Source organism: Alexandromys fortis, unplaced genomic scaffold (genome assembly GCF_014885135.2).
Source record: "Alexandromys fortis isolate MF-2015 unplaced genomic scaffold, M_Fortis_MF-2015_v1.1 scaffold_85, whole genome shotgun sequence".
Classification (NCBI taxonomy): domain Eukaryota; kingdom Metazoa; phylum Chordata; class Mammalia; order Rodentia; family Cricetidae; genus Alexandromys; species Alexandromys fortis.
Genome location: NW_026067975.1, coordinates 2,511,094 through 2,531,351, shown reverse-complemented (window position 1 = coordinate 2,531,351; position 20,258 = coordinate 2,511,094). Strand labels below are relative to the sequence as shown.

Sequence of the window (20,258 nt, the reverse complement as noted above, 5' to 3'; positions counted from 1 at the left end):
TCATTGTAAGTTGCCAAGGCAACTGTCTGAGTTTACATCCAGTGGCTGTGATGAAACACCCTGACAAATACAACATATGACAGAAAGCATTTACTCCAGCCTGTAGTTCCAGGCTCCAGTCCGTCACAACAGAGACACTCATGGTGCAAGCTGGAAAAAACTGGTCCCATGGCGTCCTTCATCAGGAGCACAGAACATGAATGCACGCGGCCTTGCCAGTTCTTAGCACACTTTCTCACTTGCTTTAGTTTCTGGTTTTTTGAGACAGGGTCTCTCTACTCCTGGCTGCCCTGGAACTCTTTGTAAAGACCAGGCTGGCCTAGAAATCATGGAGATTCATCTGCCTCTCCCTCAAGTGCTCGGATTCAAGGTGTGCACCACCATATCTGGCACTTCCTCTGTGTTTCTAGACAGACCCACACAGGGAATGGCAGAGCTCTCTTAGGCTGTGTACCTACATTAACAAGGTAATCAGGACATCCACAGGCCTGCCTACAACATCTTCACAGCCTGTCCACCTAACCTAGACCGCCCCTCACTGACGCTCTCTTTACAGAGGATTCTAGACTGAGTCAAGTTGACAGTTAAATTTGTCACATCAGCTGTAACTATCAGAGTGTTTGAAGAAGGATGCTTAAAAGAAATCCCACACCAGCTCAGAATTGAGAATAATAGAGGGTGATTTATTTAGGGGTAGACTCACAGATCACAGTCCTCTGCTGGAACGGGGAACAGCAACCAAATCCTGCAGCTGGAAAAGAGGCCAGAGGCACGCTTTACATCAGCATAAATAGTATTTAAGAGGCCATGTCCAAGTGGGCGGGTAATTTAAAGGCTACTGGCAGTAGGAATTCCTACAGCAAGTGTTTGGGTGAAGTTTTCAATGAACAATAATTGCACCTTGGATAAAGTTCATCATCTGTGATACTGCCATTTTCAAAGCGTCATTTGAAGTTTTAGCCATTAAAAGAGTGGAGGAACTAGAGCCATGGCTCAATGGTCAGATGCAGTGCCTGCCTCACAGAGGACCTGGGTTCAGTTCCCGGTACCCATCTGATGGTTCATAACTGTCTGCAATTCCAGGTCCTGGGAATCCAACACTCTCCTCTGGCCTCTGTGGATAGATTTCAGCACATACACACATTCAGGCAAACAAGCACTCATCCACATAAAATAAAAATAGATTAGGCCGGCAGTGGTGGCGCACACCTTTAATCCCAGCACTTGGAAGCAAGGCAGGTGGATCTCTGTGAGTTCGAGGCCGGCCTGGTCTAAGAGCTAGTTCCAGGACAGGCTCCAAAACTACAGAGAAACCTTGTCACGAAACAACAACAACAAAATAAAAATAGATTGGAGCTAGAGATGTAACTCAGATGATTAAATATATGCTTAGTACAACCAAGCATTGGGTTCAGTCTCTAGCCCCAGAGAAAACAGGGGTTGGGAACAGGAGTGTGATTTAGTGCCAGAACACTTGACTAGCCTGTCTGAGGCTTCCACCACAAAACCAAAGCAAATGGTAATTAACATTTTGATCAAAGAAATAATACCCAGCTTTGGGCTTCCCACCTACCTACAGTCTGGCAGCAATCCAGCATTTGTTTATAGGGCATCTATAAGGTTCTTCCCATTTCCTGGAAGTCACACACCCATCTAGGCTTCAGTGGTCAGGAAAGGGGAGAAGGTAAATGACCTTATTAAAAAAAAAAAAAACTATCTTATCAAAATGATGACATAAACACAAGCTAACAGGATCAGTCTTCTTTCCGCTGCTTTCCCGAGAATCTCTTCAGTATCCTGAGCTCCACGCAGCCCAGATCCTTTTGAGTTGATACATGGAGGATTTTGTATCGAGAACTTTTTCACTGCCCCCACACTCTAGGAGTGTGTGTGTGTGTGTGTGTGTGTGCGCGCGTGTGCGCACGCTTCTGCCCCATGTGGGTGCCTGTGGAGGCTTGAAAAACACAGTGGATCCCCTAGCGCTGGAGGTACAGGTGGCTGTGGTGAGCTCCTCAGGAAATGCCTCACGCCTGTGCCTCAGGAAGTTCTCGTAACCACCGAGTTATTTCACCATCCTTCTCCCCCTCCTTGATTTTTAAGTTTAAAAACTGTTAGTGCTTTTTGTTTTTTTGTTTTTTGAGAATTTCAGACATGAATGCTACATTTACATCATTTCTGTTCCCTTTCTTCTCTCTGACTCTTCCCATGTCTTTTTCACTCCATCTCAAATTCATGACCTCTTTTATTATTATTATTATTATTATTATTAGAGAGATAGAGAGAGAGAGAGAGAGAGAGAGAGAGAGAGAGAGAGAGAGAGCAAACTGCCGTTTTCATTTAGTGTTGCTTGTATGTGCATGTGTTTAGGGCTTATTATTATTATATACAAACATGTACATACCTATAAATACAGCCTGTTAATCCATTTAGTGCTGTACATATTTTATGTGTGTATATATTTGGATCTCACCACTTGGGATTGCATAACCTTAGTGGGGACTCATGCCCAGAGAATACTCATTCTTCCTCTTTTGACAGCCAGTGCCTGTAGCTGTCATCCAGGCGCGGGGCCTGGTGAGAGTTCCCATCCACATTGGCATGCGATGATACTGCCATTCCGACCTTCTTTAGCCATACTGTTGTGATTCTCTGGCGCAGCTGCCCTGTCGTATATAGAAAACACTGTCTTACCATAGATGTCTGGGTCCTCTGGCTCTTTAGTCTTCCAGCCCGTCCTCCTCAATGTTCTCTGAGATGTACGTGTAGAGTTGTCTTGCAGGTCTATCACATGGGTTGTGCATGCCACAGTCAGGTGTTCTCACTATATTTGGAACAGTTGTAAGGGGTGGATAAATGTTTTTTAAAATAGGCTGTAGGAGCCGGGCAGTGGCTGTGCACGTCTTTAATCCCAGCACTTGGGAGGCAGAGGCACACGGATCTCTGTAAGTTCAAGGCCATCCTGCCTGGTCTACAAGAGCTAGTTCCAGGACAGGCTTCAAAGCTACAGAAAATTTCCAGTGCCGAAAAACTAAATAAATAAAATAGGCATTAGGTTGGATTTATCCCTTGAACAATAGTGTAATATTACATGTATTACATGTAATATTACTTCTTTGGGTCATACTAGTATATTTGTGTATTTAAACTAAAAAAAAATGCTCTCCTTTTTGAAAAAGCATTTGTTGATGTAAAACTAAAATTTTTCAATGAATCACATAGATGGTAGGAGGCACTCCCTTCTAAAGCCCATTCGCTGATAACTGCAATCTTTTGAAATATAGCTTGGAAACAGTCTTTCTGGGCGTATTTTCATAATTGAGATTACAGCTATCTGTTGATCTGTATTTTGTCATGTGCGGGATGCTGCAGTCAGTCTGAGTCGACCAAACGTTCTTCTGTTTTTAGGTGCGGAAGGCCGTAGAAGAAGACAACTGCTGCTTCGGGACCATTGACACGTGGCTGTTACACAAGCTCACGAAAGGTAAAGGGGACCCCACGGACTGTTGCAGTTGCCGGGCGGTGATGGCGCAAGCCTTTAGTCCCAGCACTCGGGAGGCAGAGGCAGACGGATCTCTGTGAGTTCAGGGATAGCCTGGTCTACAGAGCAAGTACCAGGACAGCCAGAGCTGTTACACAGAGAAACCCTGTCTCTCAAAAATCAAAAAAAAAAAAAAAAAAAAAAAAAAAAAGACTAAGAGGCCAGATTTGCTTAAAGGAGAGTAGAAATTACTTACACTACGGTTTTCTTTCTGTACCCGACATTCTGCTGTTCGGCACACTGATACCTGCGTGCGTTCCCTGCCCCCAGCGTTCTGCTATTCTGCACACTGGTACCTGCGTGTTGCATTAAAGCCAGATTGATTTCCGTTTTCCTGGAGAGGAAAATGGTTTGAAAATACTGATGAAATTTCACAGTCTGAGACCTGGGGAAGTGTTAATTCAGAGAGCTAAAATTAGACTTCCAGGTAAGGTGTGGGGGGGTGGGAAGCAGCACCCCCATGTGCGACAATGAAATCAGAATAAGAGGAAATAGACTTTATTCCAAAGAGAGAAAGAGCTTCGGGAACCTACAAAGGAGTTGAAGGGAAGCCCAAGAGGTTAGAGTCAGAGATAGACAGTAGCTGCACACAGCTTGGGCCCCGCTGTTCCCTGAGGAGTAGGGGAACAGCGGACGTTTTCACACGCACTCTGTGTTCCCTTCTCTGAGTCGTACTGGGGATTGAGCCTTCGAGAGCTAGTTACCTAAGAAAACCCTCAGATATAACTGGAGGGTCCACCCAAATTGCAATGCAGAAATACAAGCACCATATTAAACCAGCATAACTCCTTCAAAAGACCATAACTTCTGAATTTCATCCGAGACGGCGGAGGAGGTAGAATGTGAGGTGACGATGTCAAGTTTATTGGCAAAGAATGACGGGTACCATGAAAGAGGATGCAAACCAGCAGATGAATTGAAGTCGAGGCCCAGCATATTAGAAGGAAACATCAGCCATCTGGACGACCACGTGGAGGAGAGTTCAGCGAGAAAACGGAGTGTCTGGAAAACAACGCATAGAAATGCTGGAAATGAAGAACTCACTGAATCAAATAAAAAAAAACAGAGGAGTTCACCGATGGGCTTGACTAGCTAGAAGAAAGAATAAAAGGGACAGAGGGCAAAGTTCATGAGCTGTGACATCCAGACACCAATAAGGGGGAAAATGAACAAATATGACCACAACGTACAAGATATCAGGGGTGTTTTCAGGAGCCCAAAGCTAAACATTCACGGGATAAAAGAGACGAACACTAAAAGGCATGATCTATTCAATGAAATTACAGCAGAGAATTTCCTAAATCAAGGAAAGAAATAGATGTCCCATAGAAGGAGCACTTAGAATCCCACATAGGTAGCACCACAGAAGAAACTTTTCGTGGTATGGTTAAAATGCCGAAACACAAAGCAGGGAACCCCGGAAGCTGTGAGGAGAAAATGCCAAACTCACTTAGAAAAGCAGAGCCATCAGAATGGTGGTAGATCCCCACCAACATCCCACATGGAAAGATGCTGTCAAGTCCTGACAGTGAAAACCGCCAACCAAGAGTGCAGCACTCTGCCAAGCTGCTTCTTACAGATGCTGGAGAAACAAGGACAGTTCAAGGCAGCTGGACTCGGGCCGACCTTGCCTTGCAAGCCAGCGATGCAGAAGATGCATCGAGGAAGAAAGAAAGTCTCTATCATAAGAATAAGGGAAGGAGTAATTTTATGAGAGGAGTTGATCAACAGAGGGAAACTAAGAAGGAATCCATCTTGTCCAGCACAGTAAACCAGCAAGACCTTAATACTGACGGGACAGAAAGGAAAGAACACAAGTGTGGCCAGAGTCAGTTTTCTCCAACCTCCATGTGGGGCCAGATGCTTGGTGGCAGGCACCTTTGTTGCGCAGTCTCGTCAACCCACAATGACGCTCTTCACAGAGCTAGAAGACAACAATCCCAGCTGGATATGGTGCTGCGTTCCCATAGTCCCTGAACTTGGGACTCAGAGGCAGGTGGATCTTCAAGTTCAAGACCAGCCTGGTCTACATAGCAAGTTCCAGCCCAGCCAGAGGTACACAGTAAGACTGTCTTAAAACAAAAATACAAATAACACAAAGCAGCTGGATGTGGGGCGCACGCCTTTAATCCGATCATTCAAGAAGCAGGGACAGGCTGATTTCTGTGAGTTGGAGGCCAGCCCAGTCTACATAGCAAGCTCCAGCATAGCCAGAACTACATAGAGAAACCCTGTCTCAAAACAAACAAACAAACAAAAAACAAGACAAAAAAACCACACAGATTATTTGGGGCTGGAGAAATAGCTCAGTGGTTAAAAATATTTGCTATTGCTCTTCCAGAAGACCTGAGTTTGGTTCTCTGTGTATCAGGTGGCTAACAGCTGTCTGCAGCTCCAGCTCCTGTCTTCTGGCCTTTCGTGGGCATCTTCATCTATGTGTGCACGTGCGTGCGTGCACACACACACACACAGATAAAAAGAAAATAAGCCTTTTTTTTTTAAAAAAAAAAAAAAGGATCCTAATGTCAGATATGAAACTAAAAGTCTTAGAACATAATGTAGGCAAAATGCACCAGGATATTCTGGAAAGGACTCTGTTAGCCCTGGAATAATATCAATAATTGGTCAATAGGATTGCTCGGAATGAAAAGCTTCTGCACAGCCAAGGAAATATTCACTTAAACATCCTACAGAGTGGGAAAAATCTTTGTCACTTACACATCAGACCAGGGATTAATATCTGAATATTTAAAGAATGTAAGATTTAAGCACAACCTTCCCCAAATCATCTTAAAGAAGAAAAAGAAATGCCCAACAATTACTTTTAAAAGTGCTCAGTATTTTTAGTCCTGAGGGAAACACAAATTGAAGTGGCCTTGAATTCCATTTTGCCCCCATCAGAGTGGCTATCGTCAAGAGGATAAATAAAGCCAGGTGGCTCAGGCCTTTAAGCCCTGCCTTTGGGAGGCAGAGACGAGTAAATCTCTGTGAGCTCAAGATTGTCTGCCTAACAATTTCCAGGCTATCCAAGCCAATAGAGAGAGACCCTGTCTCAAAATAAAATAAAAAACAAACCAAAGAAGATGAATGGCAGCAAATGCCACGCGGATGTGGGCAGAGGAGCCCGAATTCACTGCTGCCGCTGGGAAGGTGGCCTGTGCGGCCACGGTGGAAGCCAGCCCGGGCGATGGTCAACAAGCAAGAAGAGAATTGCCTTATGGCCTGGCCTTCCCACTCAGGTGTGTGACTGGAGGACCCTAAGCAGGCCACAGAGACAGGGATAGGAACAAAGAGGGTGATGGAATACATGTGATATCAGATCAAAAGGGCAGTCTGTCTAGGGGAAAGAAGGGAAACGTTAGAAAGGGTATGGGGCAGGGGGAGAGACAAATTAGAATAAAGTGTAGTAACATATATGAAAATGCCATGATGAAGCATGTTGATTTGTGTGTGTGTGCTAACTTAAAAAAAATAAGGGACTTGTGGTGGCTCAGCTGTTCAGTGCCAGAGACCCACATGCTGGCTCACAACCATGCCTAACTCCAGTTGCAGGGAGCCAGCAGAGACCCACATGCTGGCTCACAACCATGCCTAACTCCAGTTGCAGGGACCCAGCGCCCTCTTCTGACTCCCGGGGCACCAGGCATGCATGTGGTGCACGGACATCCATGCAGTCAAAACACTAATAATACACATGAAGTAAATACAACTTTTAAAGAAATGAGCAAAGCAGGGGTAACACTGTACTTGGATATGATTGGGGGTGCAGTTAACACTTTACACCTCTTCCCTTCAAATTCAGGATCCTCAAGTTTTTTCTAATAAAACTGCTTTTGTAGCATTCAGGGGCTGGTAAGATCACTTAACTGGTAAGGATGGCTTCTGCCACGCTTGATAACCTGAGCTAGTCCCTAGAGCCCACATGGTAGAGAGAACTGCCTCCACAAAGTTGTCCCCTGACCTCCATAGGCAGACAGTGGTATGTGATGGGGGAGGAGTGCTGGTGAGAAGGCCCAGCAGGAAGACATCTGCTGCCTACCCTGAGGACCAAATCTGACCCCTGGGACCCATGGTGGAAAGGGAGAACAGATTCCTGGAACTGTCCTCTTCTCTGCACTTGTGTGCTGTGATACACACACATATATACTGCACATACATCATTGCAATTTTGAAATTTTTAAATAAAATCTTAAAAGAAAAAATTGTAAAGGTTCATAAAGATTTGGTGGGAATTTTCCTGGAAACTTGAATGTTGCAAGCATTCATTTTAGGATGAATTTGAAGGTAGACAACGGTCTAGATTATATACCAAGGTTAGACAACTTCTCTTACCTGATAATAAGTGTGCTATTTCTAATGTAAATTTAGGTTCTGCGTTTGCCACGGATTATTCAAATGCCAGTACAACTGGATTTTTTGATCCATTTGGGGTAAAGACTTTTATCTTCTTTTTTGAATCACCAGCTTTTTCTGTAATTCAGGCTAGATTCTTTTTTTAACTGATTGTAGTTTGTTGCGTACAATGTGATTTTTGCAATGTGGGTAGAGGTTTGATGCATTCAAGCTTGCCTATCCTGACGCTGTATTTTCATGCCCAGATGTGTTGGAGCAAGCTGGTGGCCACCATAGTTTCCTTACCGCTCTCTATCCTGCCTCCCGTGAAGGACACAAGGTAAGTGTGGGCATCAAACACAGACCAACATAAGTGCCTTTGAATTCTTTTTGCTTTGCTGGGGAAAGGGACTTTTTTTCTGTGCTTTTGATGCTTCTGCATCCGCTCTGTAACTCTGTAGCCTGTGTGAAAAGCAGTTTGCTGGATTTTAGACTGACTGTATCCAGAGCAACAATTAACTCTTTCATCAATCTTATTTGAAGCCATAATTTTGGATCAGTGGATGAAGAGATATTTGGTGTACCTATACCAGTGGTTGCCTTGGTAAGTAGAAGACATGGGAGTGAAAACTAAATGAATATGTTTGGATGGTTGGGAGCTAGCTTTAAGAGAAACACAAGGTCTTGTGTAGACTAAAGCTAATGCCTGAGCCAGGTGTGGTGGCTCACGGCTTTAGGCTTTAATCCCAGTATTCGGCCGCATGGGCATGGAAGGAAGATCTTTAAGAGTTCAAGGCTGGTTCATATAGCACATTCTGGGATAGCCAGGGATACTTAGTGAGAGCCTGTTGTCCTCAGTGGGGTCTCAGAGCTTTTACCACCATGTCTGAGGCCCTGGGTTCAGTATCAGCACTGAAGAAGAAACAGACATTATGACTAGGAGCTCTTTCGTGTCTTTTAAGTTGAAAGGGTTGTGTATAGAATGAGAAGCATCCCTTGTGTTCTGGGTGGAGGGCCACTGGCCAGACTTCTACAGTGGAAGACTCTGTAGCCGGTCCCAACTGTTACATTTTCTAGAGATACTATGTTACTTCTGTTGATGCTCTGGTTTTAAAACCAGTGAGGGGCCGCTATTTACATTTCATCGGAGCAGCCCAACTCAGTAAATAAGCATTTGACATCAGAGGAGGGAGTTGGAGTCAGCGGTCACAGAATGCTTAGCATGCAACTGCCTGGGTAGATGCCGGTCGAAAACTAAAACAATTGCTGAGAATAGGTTCACTCTCAGATTAAGGTATGGCTAAGATGAATAAAATAAAGGGGGTGGGGAAGCACTTTGGTTACTTTGATTTTTATTTTATTTTATTAATATTTATTTATTTTTTATGTATACAATATTCTGTCTGTGTGTATGTCTGTAGGCCAGAAGAGAGCACCAGACCTCATTCCAGATGGTTGTGAGCCACCATGTGGTTGCCGGGAATTGAACTCAGGACCTTTGGAAGAGCAGGCAATGCTCTTAACCACCGAGCCATCTCTCCAGCCCCTACTTTGATTTTTAAAGTGAAGTTGTTGACTTATGAATAACGGGGTCTTATTATGTAGCCTGAGCTAGCATTAAATTCTTTGTAAACCACTTAGTCTCCAAAGTGGCTGGGCTTACATGCATGTGCTCCCCTGCTCAGGTGACTTTATTGTTTTTTGGGGGTAAGCGGCATGATTCTGTATTTAGTCCAGACTTACCTCTGACTTAAATTGCTCCCTTCAGACTCTCCAGTGCTGGGATTGTGTGTTCAACTATGCTTAGCCTAAAAAAGGGTTTATCTTTTATTTTTTAAACATTTTTGTATGCATGTGTCTGTATGTCTGTGTGTACATACCATGGCAGGCATGTAGAAATCAGAGGACAACTTCCAGGAGTTAGTTCTCTCTTTCCACTGTGTGGGGGTCCCAAGGATCAAACTCCGTGTCAGGGTTAGTGGCAAATGCATTTATCAGATGAGCCATCTTGCCAGCCCTATTTTTATTTATTTCTTTGTTTAGTATGGTACTAGTGACCATGGCCGTGTGCAGACAAGGCAAGCGCTCTGCAGTGATGTGTGCCTAGTAGTCCTAGCTGCTTGGAGGCTGGGGCACAAGAAGAGAGGTCTAGGCTACCCTGGTAAACATGGCAGCCTGTCTCTAAGAAGAATAAAAACAGAGTTCCAAGTGTAACAGTATAGAGAACTCATGAGCGCATGTGAGGCCTGAGAGTCGATTTCCGGGACTGTAGGAAGTCAAATAAACAGCTTTATGTGTGTTTACATGTAGCCATGGTAACAAAATTGAAATACTTTAAAACAAGAAATGGGGAGTTTTAGGCCAGGTGGTGGAGACACACACCTTTAATCTCAGCACTTGGGAATCAGAGTCAGGTGGATCCCGGAATTGTCAGAGGCCAGCCTGGTCTAGAGAAGGAATTCCAGGACAGCCAAGGCTACACAGAGAAACCCTGTCTTGAAAAAACAAAGGAAGAAACAGAAATAGCTGTTTATGACATGGGCGGTGCAAGACCTCACACTTTATTGTACCTGTTACCTTTGGTAAAGGACAAATTTGTGAGATCAGTTATCTCGACAAATAAATGAAACCTCTGAGGTAAAAATGGAAAGGCAGATTTTCGGCATAATTTTTATACTGATATTTCTAAAATTATATTTGTTAAAGTCATGAAGTAGATTGGCACCAGAAACCCTTAGACTGGTCAGCTGCCGGCATTGCTGCCCAGAGAAACCCTGAACTATGCAGCTGTTGTCTTAAGGAAGTGGCGGAAAAAAAAAAAAAAAAAGGCAGGGAAGTGTGGCCCTGAGCGTCCTGTAAGGGGAGATGGACGCTGGTAAGTAGGCACTGGCAGAGTGTGCATCTGACCGTCGACCCTTGGCAGGTTGGTGACCAGCAGGCGGCCATGTTTGGAGAGTGCTGCTTCCAGACAGGAGACGTGAAGTTAACCATGGGCACCGGGACATTTTTGGATATTAATACAGGAAACAGCCCTCAGCATGCTAATGGAGGTAAATAATCAGGATATATCTTGTTACTAAGATAAAAATTATACTGTTTCTTTGTGATGTATGTACTGCCGCCACCCCACCCCTGACTGTCCTGAAACTCGGTCTGTAGACATGTCTGGCCTCAGACTCAGAGACCAGGCTGCTGCTGCTTCCTGAGTGCTGGAACTAAAGGCACACACCACTACTCCCGGCTAGATAGACACAACTTTAATCCCGGCACTTGGAACAATGAAGTAGGATGCTGTCCTGTCCTGACTACATATGCTGTGGTCCTGGACAGCTGCATACTGAGGTCCTATATCAAAGGCAAGCAAATGAATATCTTGGTACTCTTAGTAATATTGTACCTCTGTTCTAACTACAGTTATAGAAACAAATTTATCGTTTAAGTAATAAGCTTTAGAATATTCTTATTTTCTCTTAATGTATTTATTTTGTAATCAGTACTTGTTTTAGTTAGGGTTTCTATTGCTGTGATAAAATACTGTGACCAAAAGCAACTTGGGAAGGAAAGGGTTTATTTCAGCTTACAGTTCCATGTCTCGGTCTATAATGAAGGGAAGTCAGGGGAAATGAAACAGGGCTGGAACCTGGAGGGAGGAGCTGATGTAGAGGCCGGCCATGAAGAGTGCTGCTTACTGACTTGCTCAGTTTGCTTTCTCTTTTTTGTTGTTGGTTTTTCTTTCGGTTTTTTGTTTGTTTGTTTGTTTGTTGAGACAAGATTTCTTTGTGTAGCCTTGGCTGTCCTGGAACTCACTCTGTAGACCAGGCTGTCCTCGAACTCATAGAGATCCGCCTGCCTCTGCCTCCAGAGTACTGAAATTAAAGGCGTGCACCACCGCTCCCTGGCTCTAATTTTCTGTTTTATGTTAAAGATATTCTCTGATATATTTTAATTATTAGAGTTAATTGATCCCCATTACCTTTACATTAATTAAAAAAAAGTTAGCAGCACTAAAAATAAAGATGTCACCAGGTGTCAGTGGCGCACGCCTTTAATGCCAGCACTTGGGAGGCAGAGGCAGGTGGGCTGCTGAGATTGAGACTGTACTGGTCTACAGAGCAAGTTCTAGGACAGCCAGAGCGATATAGAAAAAATGTCTCAAAAAACAAAAACCCCAAAGATGTTAATTAAAAAAATTAGATGTATTAGGCTATTGTGGTCAGCTTTCCAAATATTTATTTGTATTACATGTTACATTTGTTTAAATTTTACTATTGTAGTCTAAATCTCTCTTTTTCTCAATTATTTATTTATTTTGGTGGGCTGCTGGGGAATCAAACACAGGCTTTAACATGCTAGGCAAGGGATGTACACCTTGGGATCCAGCCCTATTTTCTTTTACTTACGCGTTAGAAACTTTCAGGGGTGATCGTTGCCATCTAGTGATCAAAACACGATTAAGGCCTTTTTAGTTTTTGAGACTGAGTCTTGCATAGCCTAGCCTGGCCTTGAACTTGCTATGTAGATAGAGATGACCCGGATCACTGATCCCCTTGCTCCTACTTCTCCCATGCTAGGGTTCTAGCTTTGCCACCATGCCTGGTTAATGTGGTATTTCAGGTGGAACCCAGGGCTTCGTGCAGGCCAGGCAAGCACTTGGACAACTAAGCTACACCCTATCCCCAACATTGTCAAAGATGCATTTAAATTTTCTTTTCCTGCCTTCTCTCTACAGCCTGGTCCCTTTCCCCTCGCTGGCAAGGGTCAAAGCTAGAAAAGTTTGTCACTGTTTTTCACTGTCCTGACTTGGGACTTTGCTTGGAGACCACAAGTAGACACACGGTGTGGTTAGTGCTCCGGCACGGTTCTCCCTAGGAACCTTTAGTTTGCCATTACAATACTCACTGCCATGTTTCTGGAAATGTGGATGTGTCTGTAGCTATCAAAAACTAATGGCTAGGGGTTGGGGACATAGCTCAGTGGTCGAGTATCTACCCAGCATGCACCAGGCCCTTGGTTCAATTCCCAGCTCCCCAAACCAAGACCAGCATCCAACAGCAAAACAAAGAAGAAGAAAAGCAGAAACCTGCCCTTTACATTCATTGTACGATACTGTATGCCGGGCCTTGGATTTGTTCCTCTGTGAGTTAACTCTGCTTATGCCTACAGCAGCTCTCTCCTGTAGTCTCTTTTCACTTGCAGAAACCAAAGCTGAAAGTGCAGAAACCTTAAGACCCTACCTAGTGAGGGCTGGGATTTGCACTTTGTGGTTGTTTTGTATCACCAGACTAGAAAGTTATGGTTGGTGCTGCCATGAGTCATGTAGTTGTTATTTGACTTACATTGTTGGTTTGCTTGTTTGCTTTCTAAGGCTTTTATCCATTAATTGGATGGAAGATTGGACAAGAAGTTGTATGTTTAGCTGAAGGCAATGCAGGAGACACGGGTACCGCTATAATATGGGCTCAAAAATTAGGTAAGTCACCTTTAAACAGAATCCACAGGCTGGACTTGAATTCAAGGTTGCCACAGGTTTTAGACCAATAGGCAAAAAGAATGGACCATTCAAATGAGACATTAGAATAAAGTAACATGTATTAGTAGAAAATATAGAATATTATTATTTTTAAAATATTGGGTTGGTAAAGGTTAGATATTAAGACTTGGAATTGAAAAGAAAAAGAAAAGACTATAGTCATGCATGCTTTTTATTTTATTTTATTTTATTTATTTACTTATTTGGGTTTTTCAAGGTAGAATTTCTCTGCTGCCCTGTCTGTCCTAGAACTTAATCTGTAGACCAGGCTGTCCTCTAACTCACCAAGATCTGCCTGCCTCTGCCTCCCGAGTGCAGGGATTAAGGGCGTGCGCCACCACTGTCCAGGAACTTTAAGAATTTTGATACAGTAATGCAGACACACTCACAGCCTAATTATAGATTCCTTAAGGTCTCCCCTAACGTAAACGGCTCACCTATTAGCGGGGCTTTCACTTAGCTCCTCGTCATCCTCCTCGACGTGGTTTGCAGCTGCTGCCATAGTCTTTCTGCCTCTGTGGACTTGCTTACTCTGGGACATCTTATAGCCAAGTCGTGGATTCTGCTCTGCATCACTAGCGTCTTCCACAGGGTATTTTCATAGCCACTCAGGTTTTAGTTTATATTGATGCTTCCTCCTCACTGGTGACTAACACTCCACTGTGTGACTACATCATAGTTTGTCTGTCATCTGCTGGTGACCTTTTCAGCTGCTTTTTGTCTTTAGTAATTTTTATTGCATTTTTATTATGTGTGTGTGCTCCATGGCGTGAGTGGAGGAACTTGGAGGAGTCAGCTCTCCTTCTGTGTTGTTTGTCTTTCTTAGTATGCAGCTTTGGCTAGCCTGAGACTCCCTGTGTAGACCACCCTGGCCGCCAGTGCACAAAGATCTACCTGTCTCTCTTCTGGGATCAAAGGCATTCACACCACACCTAGCTATTTTATTTTTTAATTTACATTTTATTTATTTATTTGAATCTTTAGTTTTCCATTTTTATTTTAAGAGATCACCTACATTTTAGTAAATATAAAAGATATGTACCCATTGATCAGATTTATTATCCACTGAGTTTGATTTTTTTTTAGGTTCAATCCTTAATAAAATAATTTATGTTAGTATCTGAGATTCTTTAAGCTTTCTCATGGAGAAAAAGAAATCCAGGCAGCTAAACTGCAACATAGTTTTCGTCTCCCCATCCTTGGGCATTCTGTTACAGGACTGAGTGATATCAGCAGGGTGGCTACACTGTAGCCAGGTCCTCCCACCCCCCCTTTGAGACAGAGTCTTACATTTTATTTTGTGTGTGTGTGTGTGTGTGTGTGTGTGTGTGTGTGTGTGTGTGTGTGTGTATTGGAAAGGGTGGAGCTTAGGGGTCAATCCAAGGGAGGTGGGGCTTGATCACTCTGTCTCAGTCTGTCTTTGTCTCTGTTGCTCTCCCCCTGTCTCTGTCTCTCCACCACACAGGTTGTTAAGTTCAGCCGCACTGAGCCATCTGCCGGCCCTGGGGAGTCAGCCCTCTCTGACAACATAAGGCACTGAACTATCATGCCCATCTCTGCTTTTGCCTTTTGACCATTATGAATAACAAACAGCCTATATATTATAAACAATATTTCATGTACAAAATGTGAAATATATACCTGTCTTAGTCTACTTTCTATTGCTGTAATAAAACACTGCCCCAAAGCAAGGTGGGGAGGAAAGGGTTGATTTGGTTTACACATCCCAAGTCACAGTCAATGGAGGGAAGCCAGAGCAGGAACTGAGGCAGAGAGCATGGAGGAATGCTGCCCACTAGCTTGCTGCCCCTGGCTTCCTCCGCCTGATTTCTTACACAGCTCAGGACCACATGCCCTGGGGGGGGGGCACTGCTGGGTGCCCTCCTAGTCAGTCATTAACTTAGAAAATGCTCTACATGCTGGCCTATAGGCAATCTGACAGCTATTTTCTCAGTGAGGCTCCTTTTCCCAGGTAACTTGTACATGTGTGTAAATTGACAACAACAACAAACCCAGCAGCTGGGACGATTGCAGACTATTTCTAGTGATTGTCCTTCATGATGTATGATGTGGTCTGTGATTTTATACTTGAAGCGTTGGAATAAGCTGATTTATTAAGGAAAAAACAATCCTGTTGGCAGAAAACACTCTCAGAGGACAATGCCAAGTGACTTTCCCCTTTTTTTCCCCTTCCCTGGGATCAGACCTGAGATCTTTACCCCGGAACTACATTCCTGCCTGTCCCCTCCTCCTCTGTGAGCTGCACCCTGAGTCATAAACCTGCTGTTAGATGAGGAGTGCCTGGGTTGCCTGTGGCCACTGAAAAATAACAGAAGGGGAGGACTGACCCCAGCTGAAGGGGATGTCATTATTAGGACATTAAGGATGGCAGTCCCTCTGTGGGACGAGCAGGGGGCTTGATTTTATAGGGCAGAAAAGGGAACTTTGGGGGTGGAAAGTTCCGACAGCAAATCTGTTGTAACCTCAAGGCCAAGGCAGCTGTTTTTAATCACAGATAGACCTCTTGTCAGGAGTCTCAGAGTTCCTGACTGCCTGCAGATGGTCTTGTCACGTCTGCTTCCTCTGTCAGGCCGGGATTTCGCAGTTCCGCTGAGGCTCTTTGTTTTCCATAGTTAACCTTCACTTACCAGGGAAGTTTAGTTCAGAGCTAGGTAACCCGAAGTCTCCGTTCTTAAGTGCATTGCTTTTAACATCCTTAAGCTCTGTCTTTAAAACCCCAGAAGCCTGCCATGAGTTTGCAGTGGGATGGCTCGGGGTAAAGACACTTAATGACCCAAGTGAGGTCCCAGAACCTGTCTGATGGGAGGAGAGAGCTGAACCATACAGATTGTCTTTTGGTCCCCACACCGGCATCATACCCATACTCGTGCCCCCCCCCCCCAATAAATGAAGTAAAATGTTGTCAGGTCCAAAGGAAACTCTATTTCCCCAAATTCCAAAAGGAAAAAAGAACAAAATGGCTAACTGTGGTGCCCATTAGCATACCAAAGCCCAAGCTGACTTTCAGGCTCCCTCTGTGTGAACAAGTGCCTGTTATACAACTCAGAGTCAAAGTCCATGGCATTCTAGCCCCTCTCACCTTCTCCTCTACAGTAAACTTTACTAGCTGATGGGCTTCCCTCCCCACAGCTACTCATTCTCCTTATAACCCTGATATTCCAGCTATGCGCTCCCGTCCATGTCTCCCCCTGCTCTCCCTCCCCCTTCCTTCCTTCCTTCCTTCCTTCCTTCCTTCCTTCCTTCCTTCCTTCCTTCTTTCTTTCTTTTTCTTTTTCTTTTTTTTTTTTTTTTTTTAGTTTTTCGAGACAGGGTTTCTCTGTAGCTTTGGAGCCTGTCCTGGAACTAGCTCTTGTAGACCAGGCTGGCCTCGAACTCACAGAGATCCGCCTGCCTCTGCCTCCTGAGTGCTAGGATTACAGGTGTGCACCACCACTACCCAGCTCAGATTTCTTCTCTTTTTAGTTAATGCTTTTCAGTTTTACCTATAGAGAGAGGAAGAACAACCTAGACTATTTATTTAATTTCACATTCATTGGAGTCCAAGTTCCCCGTGAGGCTTCATGCTCATTACAGAAGCTTTGCTAGTCAGCTGGGGTGGGGCAGGTGCTGTGCCTGGGGATTCTCACCACACAAGGAGAGAGCCTCTGTGGGGAGCCAGGACCCTGACCTTGAGTGGCAGCAGGTGGCTCAAATTGGAGACAAGCCCTTTCTGAACATCAAAATGAAACAACTGTTTCAGCTAGAGGAAAGGGCAGCCGGTTGAAGATTTACCTTTAAATTCAGTCTGGCTGTAATCAACAAAGGCTCCAGTTGTCTGAAATCCACATAAAAAGTAAACATTATTTGATGTAATCCTCTCAAGAATTTTAATTAGTACATTGAAAAAATCATAAACTGTATTCTGGAAAATAGCTTGTCAGACTTAGTAGCCCTGCTGTTTTCCCAGGCTCTACACAAGCCATGGCTCTTTGTTGCTGCCTTCTCCTGCCCTTCTACCCTTAAATGAGTGGGAAAACTCAGAGTGAAAAGGCTGCTTTCAGTCATTCTTCAAACTGGGTGTTCACACACACACACACACACACACACATCTGTAACCTCAGCAGGACCGGCACCACAGGTGATTCTGGGCCAGCCAGGGCTACATGGAGACCCTGTTATCTACCTTTACTTCAAGTTTGTTCCTTCTGCACAAGCCCTTCTCTAGACTTTCTGCCTCGCTGCATTGCCCTCCCCTCCTTCCGCCTGTCTTATTTCAGTCTTACAAACATGGCCCATCTGTGAGCTTCGTTCATAAGCAGGTGAGTGGTAGGGATGAGCCGGGACTGTATCCTGGATGGCGTGGGCACCGCTCCGCTCTCATGGAAGTCCCAGTCTCCAAGAAAGATGTACATGAATTGGAAATTAAGAAACAAATACCGATGTGGGTGCAGTGGTATGTATCTTTAGGCATAGCTACTGAGTCAGGAGGATTGCTTGAGCGGAAGTTCTTCAGGGATAGCCTAGGTAATAGAGCAGTAAAGTAAGACTAGAGTGATGGGCCAACTGTTATGTCTGCTCCCTGTGTTGAAATAGGAGGCGGCAGGNTCCTCCCTCTCTCCTTCCTTCCTTCCTTCCTTCCTTCCTTCCTTCCTTCCTTCCTTTCTTTCTTTCTTTCTTTCTTTCTTTCTTTCTTTCTTTCTTTCTTTCTTTCTTTCTTTCTATCTGTTGTTGGTTTTTCAAGACAGGGTTTCTCTGTGTAGTAGCCCTGGCTGTTCTGGAACTCACAGAGATCCACCTGCTTCTGTCTCCCAAGTGCTGGGATTAAAGGCGTGTACTAGCATGCTCTGTGACTTTGAATTCTTAATTTTTTCTCTGAGACAGGTTCTCATTGTGTAGCTCTGGCTGGCCTCAACTTGCTGTATAGACCAGACTGGCTGTGAAATCACAGAGACCCACATGCTTCTGCCTCTACAGTGCTGAAAGTAAATGCCTTTTAAAATTATTTATTTATTGTTACTGTGTGCTTATGTATGTATTATGGTGTGTGTTTATGTGACTATGGGTATGCATGTGCCACAGTGCCCATGTGGAAGCCAGAGGGCAGCTTTTAGGAGTGGTATTTTCTTTCTACCAGGGGATCTGGGAATCAAACACAGGTTGACAGACTTGCTTGGCAAATGCCTTTTTTTTTTCCCCCGCTGAGCCATCTCTGCAGGTAGACCTTGAACTTCTGATCCTCCTGCCTCCATTCCTCAAGCGCTGGGATTACAGGTGTGTCCCACCATGCCCAGTTTATACAATGCCAAGGAGCACAAATCTTAGGCCAGCACTCCAGCAGCTGAGCTGCATCCCCAGTGGGTCATCCCACTCCACAGGGCCTCGAAGTGGCTGTGGTACCATGAGAGGCACTTCCAGACTCTACCTAGGTCTCCGTGGCTGGAGAGCTTGCCCTCTCAGCCTGGAAGGGCCACTGTCTCTAGAGGAGTGCACTCTTCGGTGCCATCTCCCTTAAACCAGATACACCTGAGAAAACGGCGACACCAGGTGGTGGTTGCACACACCTTTAATCCCAGTGCTCGGGAGGTAGAGACAGGTGGATTTCTGTGAGTTTGAGGCCAGCCTGGTCTACAGACAGCCAAGGCTACCCAGAGAAACTCTGTCTTAGAAAAAAAAAGGAAAGTGGCAGACAATTGTAGACAGAGGCTACTTGTTTGTTCCTGGTCACCCAGACCTGAAATAATCACACAGAAACTGTATTATTTGCGATACTGTTTGTCCAATAGCTTAAACCTATTTCTAGCTAGCTCTTACATCTTAAATTAACCCATTTCTATTATTTTATATTTTACTATGAGGCTCGTGGTTTACGGACAAGGTTCTGGTGCTATCTGTCTCCTGAGGTGGCTATGTGGCGTCTCATTGACTCCGCCTACTCTCTCTCTCTTTTTTCTAGCCTGGCTATATTCTGTTAAGCCATTGGCTGAAAGCTGCTTCTTTATTAACTAATGGCAATAAAGCATATTCATAGCATACAGAGGGGAAATCCCACATCAGACAATGATGTCTGCCTGACACACCTTATTTCTTTTCTATTCCCTTCTTTGAGCCCAACTCTTTGTTTGCGTTCCTCCACTGAAGTGGCCGTCCTGAACTCCATGTGACCCTTCTCCTGCCACACAGCGATCCCTGCAGTCTGCTCGCTCCCTTGCCCTCTGCCTACCTGAAACTCCTCTGTCTACCTGAAGCTCTTCTGCCCCTGCATCCTCTGCCTGAATCTCCGTGTTTTCACACAGTAGCTGGCTTTTCCTATGGATGATGCTTTAATGTTAGTGAATTAGACTTCACATGTGCTGCCCAGCTCTGTCCTTGCCAGCCATCTATGGGATGAGTGCTCTAGGAATCCAAGAGCTACCTCAATTCTCCTTGAATAGACAGCAGGAATTTGGCAGTGTGCTGCAAATTACTGCTTTGAAGTCACAGGTCTCTCCAGCATCTTCTCCGCCTCCCCACTCTGGTTTTTTTGTCGTTGGCTTTACAGTGTTATATTCTAATTATACCCGCTTGTCTTTATGCTGATTGACTGAGAGCCTTGTGGGAAAGGACTGGGCTTTATTTATGTTTGTCCCTCTGACTCTTGTCCAGTACCCAGGGCATAAACAATTCAGCAGAGGCGAGAGGCGCAGCCATAGTTCACTAGTTTAGTGTTGACAGAAACCAAATTTCCCGGTCTGTGTCCTGCACTGTCAGGGAGTCCCACTTAGGAAGTCTCCTGTTCCAGGAGTGGATCAGTCAGGAGTGGGGCATATGGAGAGAACAATGATGCTCCTGGATGTTTTGTGTGGAACCTTGTAGGCCCAT

The 20,258-nt window shown here is 44.6% G+C and overlaps 1 protein-coding gene across 1 annotated transcript in view; it reads left to right on the top strand.

The window, feature by feature from the left end:
- Gk5 (glycerol kinase 5) overlaps positions 1-20,258 on the top strand; it is a 72,636-nt gene that overhangs the window by 29,624 nt on the left and 22,754 nt on the right. Inside the window, exons 6-11 of the mRNA XM_050157344.1 lie at positions 3,406-3,481; positions 7,907-7,968; positions 8,137-8,210; positions 8,414-8,474; positions 10,794-10,920; positions 13,236-13,340. Coding sequence (XP_050013301.1) covers positions 3,406-3,481; positions 7,907-7,968; positions 8,137-8,210; positions 8,414-8,474; positions 10,794-10,920; positions 13,236-13,340 — 505 coding nt within the window. The remainder of the gene's footprint in view (positions 1-3,405; positions 3,482-7,906; positions 7,969-8,136; positions 8,211-8,413; positions 8,475-10,793; positions 10,921-13,235; positions 13,341-20,258) is intronic.